Below are 22,766 nucleotides of genomic sequence, written 5' to 3' on the forward strand. Positions count from 1 at the left end.
CTCTGGAAGAGTCTGTGGGACCAGAAATACTGCTATGGCCACTTTTAGAAAATAAAATCTGCCATACTTCCTCAGAGTGCGGGTTAACTCACTAAATAAGTAAACACAAGAAAGTACTTAGAACAGTGGATAGGTATGTGCTTGGCATTACTGATGTATCTGGTTTAGAACCACATGGAACTGCCTCTCTGCCTCCCTGAGGACCCACACCAAGGATCTGTTATTTCCGACTCCAAACTCTGGCAACCCCAAGACAGGAGGCATTAAGGGGCTCGCTCTGACTGCAGCTTCAACACAATATTCGCACAAGTCTGACAGCAGGCTTAGGATCCGTTCTTTTTATATTTTCCTTGGAAAGAGTTTAAGTAGTACTAGCTTTGAGGCCTTATTTAACCCAGGTCATATACTTGCATATGTACCACTGTGCCTTTATAGTAAGAAATCTGCAAGAAAATGTCAAGACTGTTTAAAGCAACGGTACGGTGGAGGTGGATTTTTTTCTTTTTTTCCAACGAACTCCTTGAGCATTTTTAGAGTCCCATCCCTCACCCACCTCCCCTTTGACAACTTGTTCAGCTTGTTCTCTTTATCTATTGATCTACTTATTTTTATTCATTTTTTTTTGTTTTAAGATTCCACATATAAGTGAGACCATATATTTGTCTTTCTCTGATTTCACTTTGCATAATGCCCTCTAGGTCTATCCTTGTTGCCATAAATGGCAAGATTTCATTCTTTTTTATTGCTGAACAATATTCCATTGTATGTATATATGTATATTTATATATGCCACATCTTCTTTATCCATTTATCTATCAATGGACATCTAGGTTGCTTCTGTATCTTGACTATTACTAGTAATGCTGCAATGAACATAGGGGTGCATCTATCTTTTCAAATTAGCGTTTCTGTTTTCCTTGAATACATACCCAAAAGTAGAATAGCTGGATCATATGGCAGCTCTGTATTTATTTTTTGAGGAATCCCCATACTGTTGGAAGTATATCACTCTGTCAAAAACTATAAAGTACCTTTTTTAAGTCAGTATTAAGGCAAAGTGAAATAAACCTCTTAAGGGGCACTTCATTCACAAGAGAGCTGGGATGAGGCTGAACCGGTGAGATGATATCAACTAATAATCTTTCAGTTTATGCCGAGGGCACTGAATTATCTGTTAACAGCGCTGCGTGGATTAGAAATCACATCCATCTTCAGCACTGAGTCACCAATATCACAATGGTCCGGGAAACAGGCGTGGCCCCAGCAAAGCTGAGTCCTCTGTCCATGCCCTAGTGGCTCATTTCTTCAAGCCTTCTCCTATTTCAGTTGCAGAAGACAAGACTAGCTTCACCCCATGTGCCAAAAACTGAATGTAGACCTCACGTGCAGTTTGAAGTCCACAGAGCGGCTGCTGTGATGGTTGACCCAGAAAATGGTCGGACTGAGTTCACTGGTAGGAAATTGGCTGAACTGAGTATCTCTACTGTTAAACTTGTGGGTGGTATCTAAAGGTGCCAGATCTCATAGTCATTAAAGGTAAAAATCTGGAGCCAAACACACCCTCAAAAAACTGGCAGCTTGTGGTTTATGGCATACCTTCATTTTGCAAAGCACAGTTGACTCTTGAACACGGGTTTGAACTGTGTGGGTCCACAACGATAAAGACTGTAAATGTATATTTCTCTTCTGATTTTCCTAACATTTTCTTTTCTCTAATTTGCTTTATTGTAAGAATACAGTATATAATACATATAAAATACAAAATATGTGTTAACCAATTGTTTATGTTATCAGTAAGGTTTCCAGTCAACAGTAGGGTATTAGTAGTTAAGTTTTGGGGAGTTGAAAGTTATAGTGTTGCAGAATCCAAGACCGGAAAGAACCCAAGCGGCACTCAGAGAGTTAGGAGAGTCAGCTTTATTACCCCGGCGGGCTCAGCGGGATCCTTCCCAAAAGACTGAGCCCCTAGCAAAATTTTGAGCAGGTTTTTATGGGTTGGGGACTTCCTTGAGTCGGGGAAAGGGTAGGTGTCGTCTGGTGATTGGTTCAAGGTGTGGCTTGGAGAGGGTTATGCAGAAGTGGCTGGGGCTTAGGCTGGGGACCTCTCTCTCCACTCAGACCACCATTTCAGGTCGGTTCCACATAGCAAGGAACCATTTTAAGGTCAGTTTCCCCATCAATAGGCAGATTTTTGACTGCATTGTTCAAGGGTCAACTGTACACTGTCGAATCACTATCAGCCAAGTTTCCCAAGCATTCTTGGTGTCACTTAGCTTGGGTGGGTAAGGTTATACCATGAATAGATATGCCTGAAACCAAATCATGCTAAGTTTAAGCAATTTAAGCATCTGCAAATACAAGATTATCATTAAGAGTCATCCAATATCAATTAATGATACTTCTTCAGCTTTCTAAAAGATGTTTTAAAACTATAGGTGAAGACCTATAGCGATCCTCAAACAGTCCTCACCTTCTAATTTACCAGCTAAAATTCCTGGCTTACTCACTCTTCCCATTAAGCATTTTTTTTTCCATGGCCTCAAGCACTCTTACATTGACCTGTGCGCTAGCAGTTATCTCCTCCAAAGTTTCTAGTGACTAAATTCATCTTTATATTTCAAAATAATGTCCCTAAATAACCAATGAGCATTCAAATGAGAATCTTCTACCTGTCCTTTGAATGTGAAGGGGAACAAAGTTTGCTACCCCAAAAGATGTCTCTTTGGAGACATTTTAGGCTGGTTAATTTTAAGCAACAGCAGACATGGGAGAAGCTCTGAAAACCAAGAAGTTACCCTTTGTAACAGGGCATTTACATTTGTAAGGGAAATCTCTATTTGTAAGGGTGTCTCCCTCACTGTACCAGGCCTGCCTTCACTATCAATGGAGTGAGATAGGATTTAAATCTGCGTTACAATTTTCCTCATTTGCTATGCTTTTCCTGGTAGCCACCCAAAACTGACTCTCAGCCCCCAATATCTTTAGTTGAGAATGCTATTTAAAATAATGACTTCTGCCATTATGGCAAAGTTACTCAGTTTTTCTTTACAGGAGAGATACATGCTATTAAACTTTGTTTTTCTGTCTTGTGTTAATCTAATTATTAGTTCAGCCAGAAAAACATGAGGGTAGAGGATAATTTTTCTTCCCCAACATATGTTTCCTCGTTATACTTTTGTTAACTTAGGCAGAAAGAATAGGACAGTGGGGGGGGGGGGGAGGAAGGAGGAAGTGCAGGAGGCAAAGGAGAGATGAGATCATCCTTAAGAAACAGCAGCCACCAGACAAGTAAGAACTAGATTTCGGTGGCCAAGAGCAGATCTAGGACACCGTCTTCCCTTCAAGGTGAACTTTAGCGAATTATAATAGATTAGAATATTATTAGCATTTCGAGCAGGGACAGTCTCCACCTCCTGTGCCATCATGAGTTACAAAAGCCAAATGACAAAAATCCCTCCTTCGGATGGGAAGGAGGGGTCAGTGACGAGCCGCCTGGGAATGCTTATAACTAACACCACCCTTGTCTTGAATATTTCACATCCTCATTTTAGAAATAATAAATTCCTAAGCCTCTTAGTTCTTCAAGGTAGTTTCTCTATTCCGAGTCTGCCTGCTCCCACCACCTTGGCAGTGTACTATCCTCTTTCAATAAATTTACCTCGTTTGGCGTATTCGGTGCATCCTCGAATTCTCTCCTGCGGTGACACCAAGAACCCATTTTCTGGCAACACTTTCTCTTTCTCCAACTAGGCTCAGCATGCTTTTTCCTTTTATCAGCAATGCTTGGCTTGGGTTGTTCCTCTGGAACAGAACTAAGCAACCAACTATGGCCCCTGGGCCAGATCCAGCCCACCGCCGTTTTTATACAGTGTTAACAGAACACGGCCCTGCCCATTTGTTTGCACATCGTCGCTGGCTGCTTCTGCACTCCAATGGCAGAGTTGAACAGTTCCGACAGAGTCTGCAAAGCTGAACATATTTACTGTCTGGCCCTTTGCAGAAACAGTTTGCTGATCCAACCTAGAACAATAGTTCCCAAAGACAGAGAGGCTCCACAGAAAAAGAAATACCAATTACTCTCTTGCAAAATAGAGCTGTCATGAAACCTTACGAAGGACTAACTTCTCCAGAGTGTGCCTAGCCAGGTGTTAGGAATACAGAAGGAACTGAGAGAGGGAAGGCAGGAAAGGCCCACTCTGATGAGGGAAAGACTGGGAGGAGTCCATGCTGGCTTGAGACCTAAGTCCTCTAAAGCTGCCCTGCCAGGAGAGTGCTGTGACTTCTCGCACTCAGACTATTTCCCACTTTCCTAGCTCACTTTCTACCTTACTGTGACATAGTAAAAGCTGCTCAGTTATCTAGTCCCCTCTAATGAAGGGGCTGTATGAATATATACAGTGATATCAATGTTTCAGATTTAAGACTTTTATTTCTTTTCTCCTCCAAGCAAGCCTGCATGGTTGAGATTTGACGCTCCCCTTCCTGCCCCCAAGGCCCCTACCATTTACAATAAGAAGAAACATTTACTTTCACTCTACAGCTTACAGAGTGCCTATGCTTTGGCGGCTGACTTGTAATGAGTCAGAGTGCGGGCAGAAGGGTCGGTGGCATTGATCCACCTGGGCATCCAGTAATGGGTCAGCCAGTCCGCTCGGCCTGGGTAATGGCGTTCAAAGATTTGACGGTAGTAATAGCCTTCTTTAGTTTTAGGTGTATTGAAGGGAAATTTTTCGGCTGCAGTTGCCATCATTGCATCACTAACCTGTAAAAATAAAGAGTATAAAAGCAAAATGGTTTTTTAAGAGGCGTGGAAATACTTGTATTTAATCTGGCTTCACAAAACAAAACAAAACGATGTGAAAAGTCTTGACTCTAAATTGTGCCAGAGACCCTCTGAATCACCCATCACTTAGAATATATTAAAATGCCATAATATACATAGCTGCAGTGACTTTTAAAGAACATTCATATGCCCATTTCTAATCCAGGGAGGCTCTGAGTGTTTTATTCATTTATGCCTAATAATGTCTGGCACCCAGCATGTGCCAAAAGTGCATTAAATGAAGGTCAGCGATGATTGGTTAAGTCTCGTCTCTCTTTTAACACTAGATGCTACTTTGTTATCCTGTAAGCTACTTAATTCTTATAAAGTTCTTGTAAAAAAGGAAAGCTCTCCTACAGACACAAAACATTTAAACTAAGTACAAAATGGAACAGTGATTATTTATAACTCTGCATCCAAATTGTCCTATTCTAGAAAATGTTTTTAAAGACATTATACCTGATGTTCAATATAGTCCTGTAATATCCTAAACCAGGAATTCTTAACTGAGGTTATGCCATCACTGAAGGCTTCTTTGGGTCGCCAGAGAATCTCTTTAGGTAACAGATTGGAGTCTTCAAATGTCTCTCTCAGGAGATGTTTTTCTATCCCATTCTGACAGGAAAACAAAAGGAGCATCAGTAAAAGTTCCAAATATAACCAATGGACAAGTTTTTTTTATCTTCAGTTGATTTACCTACCTTGGGAATTCTCAGGTCTGGTGGCAGAGACAAGAAATAGGAACAAAATCGATGATCTAGAAATGGGACCCTCAATTCCAGGCTTAAAGGGGAAAAGAAAATCAAAATGGGTATTTAGTGCCTGTGAGTTTAGATTCTGACTTCATTTCCTAGCAATTCAACCAGCCTCTAACTAATGTTACAATTTTGTCATTTTTACAGTCCTCCTAACTGAGTGCCCTATGCTAATGCATGAATACAAAAACCTTCCTTCAATATATGCATTATCTAGGGAGTGAAACAAACCGTCTGAGGATAATTATTTTTACTTTCCCTTCTGTGAACAACTAAATGCCTATCAAAAAGTGGAGAGAGAATCATGAGTTACCTGATCACTAAGAATATCCTCTCCTTTCCCTTGACCTTTACGACTCAAAGTTTTTTCTAGGCGAGACCATTTCATCCTATTAAAAGCTGTACTAATAATTCAAAAAGTTTTACTCAACTGATTACTAATTTACATTCAAGATTCAGTATAAACCAATGTTCCACAGTGTCTCATCACAGGACACATCATGTTTCCTAAATCCTGGTGAGTCTGATTAGGACAAGCAGAAAGGAACATAATCACAGATTCAGTTCATTCCCCATCCAGTATTTTATTATTTTCCAATTTAAGTGTGAGTTGGCAGAAGCAACTGAAACATTTAATGTTGATTGTTTATCTTGTACAGGAAGAGTCTTCAATTCTCCAATACAACCCGCTGAAATGTAAAATCTTTAGCCAACCAGAAATGATATCAAGGAAACCTGGTTTTTATAATCGCATCAAACAGGCATAGCAGGCTGTCAACATTTGTTACACGGAGGTGTGTAATCGTTACTTCTCTTAAAAAGACTTATTAAAAAGAGCTGTAACTGGCTTCCCTCTCGGTTGCTCAGATGTGAGCAGTATGTCGTTATGCTTTAAAGATGGAAACTTGGTCTAAAATAACCTGTAGAAGTCCTCTCACCATTCCCTCAACAGCACTTTGAATTTAGCCTGATTCCTCAGGGGCTAAGTTAAGAGGCAAACTTCATTTTCTCTATACAAGTTGTATCTTGCAACATATAGCCGATGGGAAAGAGAAAAAGAAAATTGGCCCTCGAGCTTTTTGTTTTTTGCGGTTGTTTTTATGGTTGCTTTTTAAAACACTGAGTTACCCATGGGCAGCAGTAGTTCGATCTGCTCGGAGAACATCAAACAAATAGAGTTCCTTCAGAAGCCTCTCACTCTCTTCCCCGGCTTTTTCAGGAGAAGGAGCCTATTTTATAAACAAATAGCTGAAAGTTACAAATACACCCACAGATTTGCTTTGGATACATCAAACAGTTTTTATTTCTTACTTTTACACATATTCCAACAATAAAGGTGGGTAAGACAAAAAAGCTAAGCAAAGTTTAGGGAATGGAGTAAATGCTGTATAAAACATGTCTTCCCTCACACTAAAGAACAAAAAAAATGGATACACTGTGCAATAACCATAGTATCACAGGGGATTAAGAAACATGAGGAACACGAGTCTCTTGCTTAACTAGTTTTAAAGAAGACAGATTATCTGACACTACTAAGACTTCTTTCTCCTCAGAAGAAACACAAAGCTGACACTATCAGGTTTCTTCATATACCTCACAAGATACTCAAAAATGTTAACTGCTATACTGAAAAGACAGATGACAGAAAACAGTTAAATAATTCATACTTTTCTTAACCCAGCACCAATATCCCTCCATTTGAGAATACTTACCTTATGAAAATATATGTATCCCTGAGTTAGTTCATCTGAACCTTCTCCAGAGAAGATCACCACGCTATCTGTGTTCTTCCGAATGTACTTGGAAATTAAGTACATACCTTAAAAACGAGACAGAAATTATTGTTAAGGTCAACATAACTCTCTACCAAAAACGCTTTTATTTGGCTTTTGGAAACAACTACAAATTTTGTTCTTAGACTATACTCCGTATTGATATAGTTTGCAAAATAATGACATTTTTTTCTAAATGCCATGTATACATACACATAATCTAAAAGTCACACTTTTGTAATGAAATAGTCCAAAACCATGCCACAATTTTATATATAGGTTTGAAAATTGTAATGCTTTTAGACCAAGAACATCCACGTTAAAATTTTGCTAAACCGAACAATAACTCAAATATCTAAAAAAATTTCATACCTTTCATACCAGTATCACTATACAAAAATAGTAAGAGCTGGGGTTTTGGTAGTTTTGTGTTCATCTTTTTTCCTAGTACCCCCTTATCCACCAAATTCCACATATAGTTAAGATACTATATAAGTTATTAGAAGATGACCATTGATTCCTGCTTTGTATTCCTGTGAACCAGTATTGGTTCTTAGCCATTTTTTCATTACTGCCTCCCTAGGGAGACTTTCTAGACATTTTTCATAATTACTCCCCTGATGAAATATTAATATCAGATATACTATATATCTCTTCATGTATTGTGGCTCTTTGGAGGGCTATAAACTATTGTAACACCTGAAATTTTTTTGCCCCCAATTTTTGATCCCTTGGAGGTGATTGTCACCCCTGCATGGAGTCCTAGCAGATTCTGAGTCTCTTTAAGAGAGGCGCGTCTAAGCCAGCAGCATAGTAGAGGCTCAACAACATTGGATCAGTCTGATTTAGAGTACGTTTCTGATCTCGGTATGTATCCACGGGGTAAAAACTAGTATTGCTTGTTGGGCAATAAACATTACTGATTGATAAACATTACTGATTTTATACCATGAAATATTTATCAACGTGTATCTAAAATGAGTATTCTTTACAGAAAATTAGTTACAACATAGACTATTTTCCTATACAGCCCAAGAAACTTTATATAGAGAAATTGGGGGAAGGGATACAGAAAAAAACCAAAAAACAAAATATATATATATTTATACATACACACACACACATACACACACACACACACCCATACACATACATACATACATACACTTTCTGGAGAAATACAAATTGTGATACCAAAAAATGGAAGTTTAACTATGTATTTATCGTTCCTCTCACTTCAAAAGAGATTCAGGGAATTCTTAAATGGTCTTGTCTTAAACAATTGCTGACACAGGAATTTTATTTGAACTCACTCTTGAGTATTGTTTTTTAAACTGTTGCTTGAGGTAATATTTTTTTAAACCTTACACTTTTTCAGTATTCCAAATATTTTTTGATATCATAAAATACCTTACCTACAGACGCACGCACTGTTGTAATGTCGTAAGTTTCCAAGGAAAATATGACTTCATCCAGAACCTGAATCCCCTCCTCAGAGTTAAAGAGAACTTCATGGTGTTCACTTCCAATATGATTTGCCACCTGATTATATAAAGAAATACCCACACACGTGTTATTTAAAGAAAAGTACTGCCCTTGAAAATGCAACATGACAGTAGTTCCAATGCGTTATGAATTAACAACAGTGAAAAACAAGGCAAAATAAGGGGAAATGGTTCTCCAGGACACCACATACAAGCCCCACCTAGTCAGGTTCCCTGGCCTCCCCGTCTCTACTCTCCACTCAGCCACCAAGGGGTAGGACTCCCATCAGCCCCGTCCACTCCAACCTAACAATCACGAGGCTTCCAATTAGCATGCCACGCCCCTCCCCCCCCCCAAACACACACCTATTTGATCTAATACGCCTCGTCTCTCTAGTCCAACCTGGTCCTGCTCTAACCCTGCTTTTCTTTGGCAATGCCTAATTTTATATCCAGGATGCTATTCCTAAATGAAGTGCTCTCCACTCCCATTTTCTTTGGTTATTTTGGATTCTTTCAGCATTAATCAACTTACTTTGGGACTGCTCTCTAGCTCTTTCTCATCCCTTCTATGTAAGTTTTTCCAGAGTAAGAACAAAGTATCCTGCATACTGGGTATGTACCAAGTTCCCTATGCCCAGTCCTAGACATAGGGCTTTATTTTAAAAAAGCAGTAACAGCTACCAGTCACTAAATATTTACTATATGCTGGGTTCTAGCCTATGCATTGTACATGAATTATACATTTTTTACCTCAAAACTATTCCATAGTGAATACTATTCCTCCCATTACATAAGTGAGGAATTGCGTTGTAGAACTAGGATTTGAAAGCAGTAGTCAGGCTCCAAAGCCTGCCCTCTTAACCACTATACCAGGCTCTGACTTTCAAAAGGACAGAATTATTATCATAGGGCTTTTGTGAGAATTGCATGGGCCACGGTGGATAAAAGCACTCAGAATACAGGGTACAACATAGTTGATATTCAGCAGGCATTTTATTCTATTTTAATATCTTTAATTTAAAATAACTACTTGAATCAATACAGCAGCAGAAGAGCAGAATCTTCAATTATTGACTTGATTTTCATTCTAACAGTAAGTCTGTCTTAACTATGGGCAGAGACAGCATCTTACCTTTCTAGCAGCCAGTAAATCAGGACTGTCTTCCATGCCAATCGCAAATGTCTGGAAAGGGTACTGGACTTGGGCCTCTTTGAGCTGCTTCATCAGGGTGGCAGCAACCAAACTGGAATCCAAGCCCCCTGCGAGCAAGACATGAAGTACACTGGTCACGTGCCTTGCGTAAGAGGGGGACAGATGACTTACATTCCTATTACATGACACCAAGATTAGAATTTTACCATTTAAAATCCCCAAGTTTTATAAACTGAAAATCAACTTCAATAAGAGAAAAATCTAACATATAACCTGTGATAATGGTAACAGTATTTGAATTGGTTAGAAATCTCTTAAACATAATTCTAAAGAATGCTTCCTAACTCACTCAAACCAATAATATAATTACAGTGTAACTTTACATTGCTACATTACCGTAAATACTAAATGCAGCTTACAGAAAACTTTTTCATCCAGTAACTGAAGAAAGATTAAATCACAGAGTACATACTTTATAGTCAAAACCTCAGGAATAGCTACACATCATTGAACTTAAACAAATACGAACTAAATAGAATTAGGCTTTGTAACAGACTTCACCTGATAAAAGGCAGCCAATCCTTCTGTCTGTCATCAAACGTTTCTTAATGGCATTGTCAAAAAGCATCCGGAGGTTGCTCTTCACAGTTTCTAGCTCAAAACCTATTAACATATAAAGTAAATGAAACAGCTCCAGAAAAGCTCGACTGAGTTATTTATTGAAATGAGGTCCACAGTCACCTATGTCTGTCATAATGGCATTTGTTCAACAGTGGCGCTTGCCAGATCCCAATGTGTGACCTCCAAATTCAATAGGTACTAGATCTTCATACTTACCTTCTTCCAGTGATGAGAGAGTATAATTTTCCTTTGGGAGAAACAGGTGGGGAGTAGGTGGGTGGGCATTTGCTTTCTCACCTGGAAACAGTTTCTCCACACTGTCATAGGTGGCATGCAGAGGCTCGTCTCTGCAGTGATGATATTTAACCATTTCCACCGATGCAACTTTGCCGTTTGGCTTTAAATCCAAAACTTCATAGTGTCCAGGGAGAAAGGGCTCCACTTTTAAAAAAGGAGCTGTGGAGTGCTTCAAGTTAATAAGACCTACAAATCCAAAAAAATAACTTTACGAGCATTCAAATTAGGATAGCACTTCACAGTAACCTTCCTGATTAGTTAATATTCTTTAAATTCCTATTTATTGTCTCTTTTTAATACATGTCCATCATATCAGCAAAATGGGGGAAAAATTAATCACTTAACCCTACTATTTACTTACTACAGAGGTAATAATATACAGCAAAAGTATAGATTTCTAGTAATACAAAGTGGTAGGAAAATCTCCAGTGTTCAATTTCTTCTTCTTAGTTGGAATTTCTGATCAAGAAAATCTATTTTCTATAATAAAACCAGCTACAAAAAGAAAAACAAGATACGTTTATTAACCAAAGAGATGGACTTGAACTATTAATTTTATCATCTGCTGGCAGTCATTGCTTCGTCATCACTAAGGTACTTTAAGGAAACAGCCGTGGCTCCCAGCCCTTTCACAAGCAAAATGATTTACTACTTGGCACTTTAAAGTCAGATATTAAGAAGTTAGGCATTTATCCCTTAACAAATTATTATACATGGTGTGTGAGTTAAACAGTATAACCTAAATTTCTTCAGCAAGTTCTCACAGGGAGTAGCCAACCTGACATCACTAAGATCTTGGAAATAAATAGGAACAGCCTCTCTACACAGAATAATATGATTTATAATTTGAGTTTGTTAACCCAGGAGTCTACTGTGTAGCACTGACTTCAAAGACTAGATAAGACCAAATCCCATCACTAGCTAGCAGAGCTTAAGAGAGCCACACAACTCCTGTAGGGGATAAAGAGGAATTAAAAGGTTTTAAGCAGAGAGTGGTATGATCAGATGAGTTTCTGATAGGTTATTCTAAAAGCAGGAAATACAAATCACAACCACAATGAGATACCACTTCTCAACCACCAGAATGGCCAACATAATAGTAATAATAAAAGACAGAAAATCACAAGTGTTGACAGAAAATGGAACCTTCATAAATTGCTGGTAGAAATGTCAAATAGTACAGGCACTGGAAAAACAGTTTGACAATTCCCCAAAAGTCACATAGAGTTCCCGTATGATCCAGCAAGTCTGCTTCTGGGGTATACTCACATATGCAAGAAAACTGAAAGCATGTATTTCATACAAAGCTTGTGCATGAGTATTCACAGTAACTCACAGCCAAAAAATGGAAACAACCCAAATGGCCAACTGATGAATGATAAACAAAATGGGATACACCCATACAATGGAATATTATCCTGTTATAAGAAATTAAGAAGTACTGATACGTGCTACAACATGGATAAACTTGAACATGAACTTGAAATGTCCAGAATATAAAACTCCAGAGACAAAAAGGAAATTAGCAGTTGCTAGGGGCTGAGGTGGTGGGTGGCAAGAGGAATGATAGGTGTGAGATTTCTTTTGGGGGTGATGGAAATGTTCTGAAAATAAAAGTGGTGATGGTCACACAAATTTGTGAATATACTAAAACCACTGACCTGTATACTTGAAAAGGGTAACTGTGTGGTATGTGAGTTATATCTCACGTTTTTTTCTTAAAAAACAAAAACAAAAACCTGTTACAATTCTCTAGATGAGATCATTCAGTCTGGAAAAGGACAGTGTTAAGAGGATGTAAAAAATAAGTCAAGACATTTCAAAGGGTAAATTGAATGTAACATTAGAATTCCGTATTAAGTTATCAGGCCTAAGGGAGACAGTGGAAGTAAGGAGTCTGCTTTTCCCTTGTGTTCTCTTTGCTGGGCTTCCCTAATCATACTAAACATACATACCTGTTCCGTGCCATTTGACCACACTAGAAATGCCTGAAAATAGACCAATTCAGATATCTCTTAGTCCCCACAATGTGACTAGTGTCCTAAGGACCCTTTTATTGATCTCATTATCCTTGCTTCAGCCAATGTTACATCTTAAAAACTAAGTGAGAAAGGATTTAAGGACTAAAGCAAAATGAAGTAGGCAGTTAGACCAGATTTTAGAATGTTATTGCTGTCTAGGGAAGATAAAAGATGAATGTCTTCCTCAAGTTTACTGTGAAAAAGTGCTGAATATGATTAGTTTAAGTATTTTCTTTCCATTCTGTGGACTGTGTTTGCATTTTGTTGATGGTGTCCTTTGATGTACAAAAAAGTTTAATTTGGATGAAGTCCAATTTATGTGTTTTTGTTGTTGCATGTGGTTTTGATGTAATACTTAAGAAATCTTTGTGAAATCCAGTATCATGAAGATTTACCTCTATGTTTTCATTTAAGAATTTTACAGTTTTAGTCCTTACATTTGGGTCTTTGATCAATTTTAATTTTTGTGAGGAAAAGGGCCAACTTCATTTATTTGAATGTGTATGTCCAGTTGTCCCAGCATGACTTGTTGAATAGGTTATTCTTTCCCCATTGAATGGTCTTGGTACTTGTTGAAAATCAGCTGACTCCAGATGCATGGGTTCCTTTCTGAACCCTCAATTCTATTCTACTGGTCTCTATGTCTATCCATGTGCCACTACTATACAGTCCTGCTCACCCTTGTTTTGTAGTAAATCTTGAAGTCAGGAAGGGTGAGACTTCCTTCGTTGTTCTTTTTTTTCAAGATTGTTTTGGCTATCCTGGGTCCCTGTACTTCCACATGAATTTTGTCAGTTTGTCAATTTCTACAACGAGGTCATTTGGGATTCTGATAGGGGTCACATTAATATGAAAATCAATTTGGGGAATAATCATCTTAATAATGTTAAGTTTTCGATTCATGATCATGTGATGTTTTTCTATTTATTTAAATCTCTCATTTTTTGTAACAATGTTTTATAGTATCACAGTACAAGTTCTGCACTTCTTTAGCTAAACTTATTTCTAAATATTTTATTCTTTCTGATGCTATTGTAAATTAAATTGCTTTCTTAATTTCATTTTTAGATGTATAGTGTTCACTGCAAGTGTATTAACCAAATACAATTGATTTTTGCATATTGATCATGTATTCTACAACCTGGTTGAATATAATGAAAGGAACATATGGGAACTCTGTACTTTCTGTTCAGTTTTTCTGAAACCTAAAACTGCTCTAAATGCAGTCCATTCATTTTTAAAAAATATTAAAGAATTAAATGATCCTCAGCAGGGGAAAAAAAAGGGCAAAGGAACTAAATAGACATTTCTCCCAGGAAAATGTACTAATGGCACACACATAAGAAACGATGTTTGACATCATTATCCACAGGGAAATGCAAATCAGAAGTACAATGAAATACTGCTTCACATGTATAATACTAGGAAGGCTAGAACAAAACAATCAGACAAATAATATTTGTGAGGATGTGGAGAATCCAAAACTGTCATATACTGCTGGTAGGAATATAAAATGGTGCAGCCACTTTGGAAAACAGCCTGGCAGTTTCTCAAACAATTAAACAGAGTTACCATATGACCCAGCAAGTCCACCCTGAGGTATACGCCCAAGAGAAATGAAAACATATGCCCACACAAAAACTTGTGTGTAAATGTTTATAGCAGCACTATTCACAATAGCCAAAAGGGAGAAACAACCCAAATGTCCATCAACTGACAAATGGATAAACAAAATGGGGTATATCCATATAATGGAGTATCTTTCGGCCATAAAAAGTGAAAACAAAGTAAGTAATGATACATGCTACAGGATAGACAAACCTTGAAAGCATGCCAAGTGAAAGAAGCCAGTCACAAAAGACCACATATATGATTCTATTCATAGGAAATGTCCTGAATAGGAAAATCCACATAGAGGTTTAATGGTTGATGGATATAGAGGGATTAGGAGTGATAGCTAAAGGGTATAGGGTTTCTTTTTGAGGTGATAAAAAACTTTCTAAAATTGGCAAAAGCTTTGGTTGCAGATATGTGAACATACTAAAAACCACTGAATTGTATACTTTAAATGGATGAATTATAGTATGTGAATTATGTATCAATAAAGCTGTTTTTAAAATGCTAAATAAGTATTTGCTATAGCTATGGCATGGTACCACAGAGCAATAACTGCAAGGCCAACCCTAACATTACAATATGACATAGGAAAACTTGCCAATACGTACGAGATCAACCCAGATGCAAAACATATCAACACAACAAAAAATAAATGACTTTACTATAGATTTATCCTTCAAGGATTACAGAATTTAAGTGCTAAAAAGGAGAGTCTAACTCCTTGGTTTAAAAAAACACAAAGCTCAGCGGGTCCATGACTTACATAGTCAATTGTAAAATTTTGGATTGCCCCCTATGGGATTTGACCTAGAAGAAAACACAAAATCAGGACAATAATAATAAAAGAAAGCAGGATAATAATGGAAATCTATAGAAAAGTTCTAACATTACCTTTAGCTTCTGAACACACGGCCAAAAATCCATCTTCTGTCATAGCTTTAAACAAAGGTCTGACTCCATAGGTATCTCTGCCCAGGAATACTTTCTTATTGGCTGTATCCAGTAAAATAAACGCAAATACCCCATCCAACATACAAACTGTTTGCTCAATTCCTCCTTTGTCATAGAGATGAAGGATTATCTCACCATCCACTTTGGTCTGATATTCAAATTCAAAATGGCTTCGCAGCTTAAGGAAGCAATAACAAAAAACAAACAAACACTTTAGAGCCCTTGTGCATTCCCCAATAATTTTTTATTGCAAAGTGACGTCTATATTTCTGTCCTCAGTTATCATTTCATGCATTTTAGTGATTTAGACAAATCATAGCATTATAAAAATATAGCTTGTTTGAACTCATAATCCTACAAATTATTTAAAACAAAAAGGCTAAACCTGTGAAAATTTTACTTGCATTCTGATAAACAGAATGCAGAGACAATGTACCAGAGCAGCAACGTGTGGAGGGATGTGAATGCATGTTATATACATACCGTGTATGTAATACAAATATATTTACATACCCAGAGGGTGCCAAAAAAATGTATACACATTTAAGAGATAACAGCTCTTAAAAAATGTGTATACATTTCCCCCCCAGGTATATGTAAGTTAAACAAATAGGTTGCGTAGTTGCCATGATACTAAAAATGTGTTTTCCGCTACTGTGAAATTTTGGTTTGGGAAAATAGTAGTATCAGCTGAAGTTCTTCCAGTTCAGCCTCAAAGATCTACTTAAGAAAACAGAAAGCAAAATGACAAACATCTTTGGCATTATTCCCTGACAAATAAATAACTCCATCACAATAACAGAAACACATGGTCCAAAACAAAGCTGCTGGTCCTAGGGAGGACGACAACATCGAGTCCTTCCACCACTGCAGTGGAATTAAAGCTACTTCTCACTGACAGACAAAATGACAGTGGAGGTTAGTCCACATACCCCAAAGAAACAGCAAAGAGCAAACAAACTAAAAAGCTTCTGCATAGCAAAAGAAACCATTGACAAAATAAAGAGGCAACCAACTAAATGGGAGAAGATTTTTGCAAACAACGCCTCCAATAAAGGGCTAATATCAAAAATATATAAGGAATTCATACAACTCAACTACAAAAAAAAAAAAAAAAAAACCCCAATTAAAAAATGGGCAGAGGACCTGAATAGACATTTCTCCAAAGAGGACATACAAATGGCCAATAGACATATGAAAAGATGCTCAACATCACTAATCATCAGAGAAATGCAAATAAAAACCACAATGAGACATCACCTCACCTGGTTAGAATGGCTACTACTAACAAGACTAATAATACCGTGTTTCCCCAAAAATAAGACGTAACTAGACCATCAGCTCTAATGCGTCTTTTGAAGCAAAAATTAATATAAGACCCAGTCTTATTTTAATTCAAGACCAGGTCTTATATAATATCAGACCAAGCCTCACATTAATTTTTGCTCCAAAAGACGCATTAGAGCTGATCGCCCAGCTGTGACTTATTTTCAGGGAGATACGGTAATAATAAGTTTTGGAGAGGCTGTGGAGAAAAAGGAACCCTTATACACTGTTGGTGGGAATGTAGATTGGTGCAACGGCTATGGAAGGCAGCGTGGAGGTTCCTCAAAAAATTAAAACTACAATTACCATATGACCCAGCAATCTGTCTCCTGGGTATGTACCCCCAAAAAACTGAAAACGCTTATCCATAAAGATATATGTGCTCCAATGTTCACTGCAGCTTTATTTATGGTGGCCAAGACATGGAAACAACCAAAGTATCCTCCAGTAGATGATTGGATAAAGATGTGGTACATATACACAAAGGGATACTACTTTGCCATAAGAAAAGATGAAACAGTGCCATTTGCAACAACATAGATGGATCTTGAGATTATTATGCTAAGAGAAATAAACAGAAAAAGTCGAGGACCATAAGATTTCACTGATTTGTGGGATATAAAACTGAAAATAACAAAGGAACAAGACAAACAAATGAAGAAACAAAAACTCATAGACACAGACAATAGTTTAGTGGTTACCAGAGGGTAAGGGGGTGGGGGATAGTAGAAGAAGGTAAAGGGGGTCAAATATATGGTGATGGAAGGAGAACTGACTCTGGGTGGTGAACACACAATATGAGCTATAGATGATGTTATTACAGAATTGTACATCTGAAACCTATGTAATTTTACTAACTATTGTCACCCAAAAAAATTTTAATTAAAATAAATAAATAAAAATAAAATAAAAAAAGAAACAGCAAAGAGTCCATCACTATCACAGCTTGCATAATGAAAGGGTTTGATTAAGTTATGCCTGAACTCGGGCTCTCCCTCACCATTGGCAAACTGAGATGAAAAGTCCTCGCTGTGCTTCTCTTTGTTTGTACTTATGACTTTTGGCTGACAACAGATAGAGTAGAGGTTCACATAAACAAAACCAGGTGGACGCCCTAGATAAGTTTAAACATTTTAAAACATGTTTTTAAGTTTCAAAAAGTCTATGTGTTTGTACATGTATGACCTATGAAACATGCTCCACAATCTCACTCACTTTTATAAATCTGTAAACTTTCTGTCTATATGCACTCACAGAACTGTCCAAAAATGGGCTGTGGCTGCCTCCCGTGACTATAAAGCCACCTGCCTCCTGGTTGCTGCTACCTACTCTGAGAGACTATCAGGGATGATCTGTCAGTAGCAGGTAGAATTTGGAAACAGTCTTCTGCTGACCCTTCTGGGCATTGAAGTACCTGAAGGATAAATGACCCTAAAGCATCCAAAGCAAGCAACAGCTTCCCAAATCGATCTTCCACCACCACGTCATTGTCACTCTGGCCTAAACCTTGCAGATAATTTATTGGTTAATGATTCACATGTACCACTTCCTATTCCCTCTACATGAAATGCCCTTCCCAGCCCTGCTAGCTGACCCTCATCCACTGCATCTTAGCTCAAGTGTCAATTTCTCAAGCAGCCTTCTCTGAACCACCTTTCCTAAAACTGGATCGCCCATATCCATCAGTTCCATAGTCGTGTTTTCAGAATGCCTATTACACATACAATGTTTTAGTTTTGGTCTGCTCCCTAATAGAATGAGCTCCTTTAGAGTGCAGACCTACCTTCATATTTACTATTATATCCCCAGAACCTAACACAGAGCCTAACACAAGTCCTAATTAATATTCAAATTCATAATAAGAAAAAAGAAAACATTCTTAAGCATTAAAGAACCTGAATTGCCATCCCCATTTACTTGGTTTTTTTTGTGACCAAGTCACTTCACCTCTTTGCGCATCAGTGTCTTATCTATATAACTAGAACAAATGAGATAATGAACACGGAAAGTGCTTTTTGAAACGTAAAAAGCATTATATAAACTATACAAAATTATTATAATCAATGAGCTGTGAGGTTTAATCACAGCAGATATCTTCTGATTGCATTTTCTTTACCTTTTGGTGGTTGTAGATTTCACCATTGTAACAGAGCCACAAATAAGGATATTTCTTCACTCGAATTGGCTGCATTCCAAACAGTGGGTCCACCACCGCCAACCGGTGGAATCCAAAGCAGCAGTTGGTGTATCCATTGACATTCTCAAAACGGAACGCATCTGGACCCCTGTGTGCAATCTTCATAGCACTCAGACACTGAACAGAAAGACAGTCGTCACTGCCAAAGAGGGCCCAAATGCCACACATGGTTCAGCGGAACTACGGCCTTTCTAGAGAGAGAAAAGCAGACCAAATAAATATTCAGCATCCAATCCAAGTCTGTATTAAATCTTGGTTCCAAAAACTTGCATAAACCACTTCAAAGACAAATACAAACTATCTTATCTATAGCAATTTCCCATTAGGTTGGCAGGCACACGGGTTAAGAATAGTTCAATTGACTCCCAAGTATTCAGAAAAGAGGGATGACCTTTACATGCAGCCAGCTATAGGAGTTTAGCATCCAAAGCCTGCATCTGCATCTGTCTCACCTAGGTCACTTTAGGATTTGGTCAGCTAGAGCTGACAGTGTTCAGGCCACATTCTGTTGTGCATCCTAGGTTTACTTCCAAGATACACATACACATGTAGGCTGGCTCCAACCATGTGAGACTGCAGCCCCACCTTCTCCCACCCAGAATCTCAAAAACCCTCAAAAATCCAAGATACTTTCCAGATTACTACAGTGTCCTCTTAAGTGTCCCTGACAATTAATGTCCTCCGTTTACCTGTACAAACTGCCCATAGAATACAGTGGGTAGAATAAAAGATCATACATACTGCTGAAGTATAATATTAAGATATACAGCTCTTCTAAGCATTTCACGACTTCTAGCTTACCCAAGTGATTTATTCAAATGTGATAAAATAAATTCTGGAGAAAAAGAAAGCAGATATCCTGGCTTTATAACAACAACAACAACAAAAATTACATTGACAGAGATACAAAATGACTATCATCAAAAACGTCCGAAGAATAAAAATGTTCTCAAATATTTTTGTTTCAAAGCTTCCTTGGTCAATAAGAAAGCAAAGTAAGTGGGACAGAGACAGTGACAACATCTCTGAAAAACTACTGGGTTCAACCTTTCAGGCGAAGAAGCAGACAAATAATTCCTACAAATGTTAACTACTTCGCAATTTCAAAATTTCAATGTGAACTAAAGGGTTATTTTATTTGGATGCTGCAAGCTCAAAACAGTTATTTCACCAAAATATCTGTTAATTTGGAAATGATTTTGGTTTTTTTAAAAATGAAAATTTGCAGCAAATGCCTAGATAATTTGGGACAAAAACTATAAAGAAAAAATATATATAAAAATTGTATCAATTACTTTGAGCAAATCCTCTGAGGGCATTTCATTTGTATCTAAATGAACCAAAGCTTTATTTGGCCTTTCAATGAGACCAGATCAAATTAACAGAAAATTGTATTAAAAAAAAGTATTAACTCAAGCAACTTGGGAATAAATTATCACATGTCCTATGCAGTCCCTTCCATACACTTGGCCAAATAATCTATGAGATATTTACTTTAAGTTTTAGTGGGAAAGTTCACTAAGATTTAAGTGAGATAACTATTGATAAACCATCTATCTACCGTTGACTCTATATAGTATAATGGAATACTACTCAGCCATAGAAAAGAATGAAATCTTGCCATTTGCAACAACATAGGTGGACCTCAAGGGTACAATGCCAAGTAAAGTAAGTCAGAAGGAGGAAGACAAATACTATATGATTTCACTTACATGTGGAATCTAAAAACCAAAACAAGAATTTTTAAAAAATGAACAAATGAAATAAAACAAAAACAAACTCACAGATATAGAGAACAGCTCAGTGGTTACCAGAGGGGAAGGGGTGAAGGGGGTCAATTATATGGGGATGGATAGTAACTAGACTTTGGGGATGATCACTTTGTAGTGTATATCGATGTCAAATTCCAATGCATACCTGAAACTTACATACTAAATAAAATCAGGCTGGGTAAGTGCTTTGAAAACCTCCTGAGGCCATTAGCGAACCATTTACCTGTCTTCCTGGTGTTACTTAGTGAATCCCATTAAGCACACTAAAGATAACATTAACCACTACAGTGGAGAGGGAGTGGAGGAAAATAGTTTGTGAAGCACACTTAATTTCTCTGGCACAAAATAGCAAATTAAAACCATCACCTAGGATTTTTATTGGAGTTAGTCTTATCGGAAGGCAAAGGTCCTACTTGCAATGATTTTTTTCCTACTGCTGCTACTTGTTCCCAGTAATTTCCCCTATTTCCTCATAAATGTCTAGAGCAGGGCTGTCCAACAGACATGTGAGCCACATTTTTAATTTTAATATACTAGCTCCATTAAAAAAGAGAAAAAAGGTGAAATTAATGTAAAATATATTTTAGCACAATGTACCAAAAACAGTATCATTTCAACATGTGATCAGTCTGAAAAATTATTGACAAAATATTTTACATTGCTTTTCTCTATTAAATCATCAACATGTGGTATATTTTACACTTATAGCACATCTCACATCATACTAGCCAGCATGTCAAGTTCTCAATAGTCACATGTGGCTAGCCACTACAGAATTGGACAGTGTTGTTTCAGTGCATTTAGTTTCTATTCTACTTACCAACTAGTTAAACTTCATATCACTTTATTTTTACATTAATATCTCAGCAACAGTTCTGGTTCAAGACTCACGTTACTTCTAATTAACCTTACTGCAATGCGATCAATCAATGAAAAAAAAGTTCTTGGTGCTTTAAAATTATTAATCAAGCACCCAGGGCAACAGACAGTAAAGAAATAATGTAGGCCCCAGGGGCCGAAAACTGGAGCTTTATTCAAAACAGTAACACTAATCTGAAGCGAGCCCTGTAGAACAAATATCCACTGAGAAATGGTGTCCCAGTTCTTTTGACTTTTTCTGTCCACACCGCCTGTCGCCCTCAACATATCTCTTTTGACAGAGTTTGCTCAGCAAGTCACTAGTCTTGCTATCTATAAAGGAGGGTGGGGGGGGGGTGTCTAGCTAAAGGTGGGGAAGGGGGAAACCAGAGGTGAGGGAGTAAGTACCGACCCTGAGGCTGAGACCCACAACCCGGGAGACCCTCCCTCCTGGACCAAGACCAAGCTACTGAGTCGCCCCAGGAATCCCACCTGCACCCTGGCCACGTGCACCCTCCAGCCCGTCCAACGCAAGGCCTCGGGATAGCGAAAATTTCCACAGGCTTCGACACAACATAATAAAAAGTAATAAAATTTACAGGGGCCAACGTAGGCCACCGCCGCCTTTTCTCCGAAGCGGCCTCTTCGGTTCCCGATCCCTCCCTCCCGGGACCAGCACTGAGGTCTTCTCAAGCTGGCTCCCTGATGCACGACAATTGGCCCCGCCCCTTACCCCGGCAGGAGCCACAGCATCTGCAAGAGCGGGGATCCGCATCTGCCCCACAGTGGGCAGCGCACCCTCCTCCCCCTCCCGGGGCAGCCCCGAAGCACGCGGAGAGGGCGCTCCGCTAGGAGCCGCGGCCCGGTTTACCTGGGCACGAGCGGATCGGGTGAGCCGGGAGCGGGCGGCGCGGAGCCGGGCTGGACTGCAGGAGGGCGGGGCGCGCGGGGCGCCTCCTCTCATTTTATACCCGCCTAGCTCCTGTAATGCGTGCGGGAAGTTTCATCATGCAGACGAGGACCAACCAGCGGGCGCAGGGGCGTGGAGTGGCCCAGCGGGACGGGGTGGGACAGGGCGGGGAGCGAGGGAGAAGGTGGAGCAAGGAGGATCTGCTCT

At 38.5% G+C, this 22,766-nt stretch overlaps 1 protein-coding gene across 2 annotated transcripts; it reads right to left on the minus strand.

Annotated features, from left to right (window-relative positions):
• Positions 1-4,409: 4,409 nt before the first annotated feature.
• Positions 4,410-22,675, minus strand: ASNS (asparagine synthetase (glutamine-hydrolyzing)). 2 transcript variants are annotated; one of them, XM_019729769.2, is made up of 12 exons: positions 22,521-22,675; positions 18,939-19,210; positions 15,437-15,674; positions 10,908-11,093; positions 10,551-10,652; positions 9,969-10,096; positions 8,765-8,891; positions 7,290-7,396; positions 6,706-6,806; positions 5,524-5,605; positions 5,282-5,437; positions 4,410-4,762 (listed from the first exon to the last, which is right to left on the minus strand). In XM_019729769.2, the coding sequence occupies exons 2-12, from the start codon at positions 19,185-19,187 to the stop codon at positions 4,553-4,555; spliced, it is 1,686 nt and encodes a 561-aa protein (XP_019585328.1). In that variant the 5' UTR covers positions 19,188-19,210; positions 22,521-22,675; the 3' UTR covers positions 4,410-4,552. The 2 variants fall into 2 exon arrangements, with proteins under 2 accessions (XP_019585328.1, XP_074196864.1); XM_074340763.1 differs by lacking the exon at positions 22,521-22,675 and adding an exon at positions 22,383-22,500.
• Between the last annotated feature and the right edge of the window lie 91 nt (positions 22,676-22,766).

Source organism: Rhinolophus sinicus, linkage group LG09, assembly GCF_036562045.2.
Source record: "Rhinolophus sinicus isolate RSC01 linkage group LG09, ASM3656204v1, whole genome shotgun sequence".
NCBI lineage: Eukaryota > Metazoa > Chordata > Mammalia > Chiroptera > Rhinolophidae > Rhinolophus > Rhinolophus sinicus.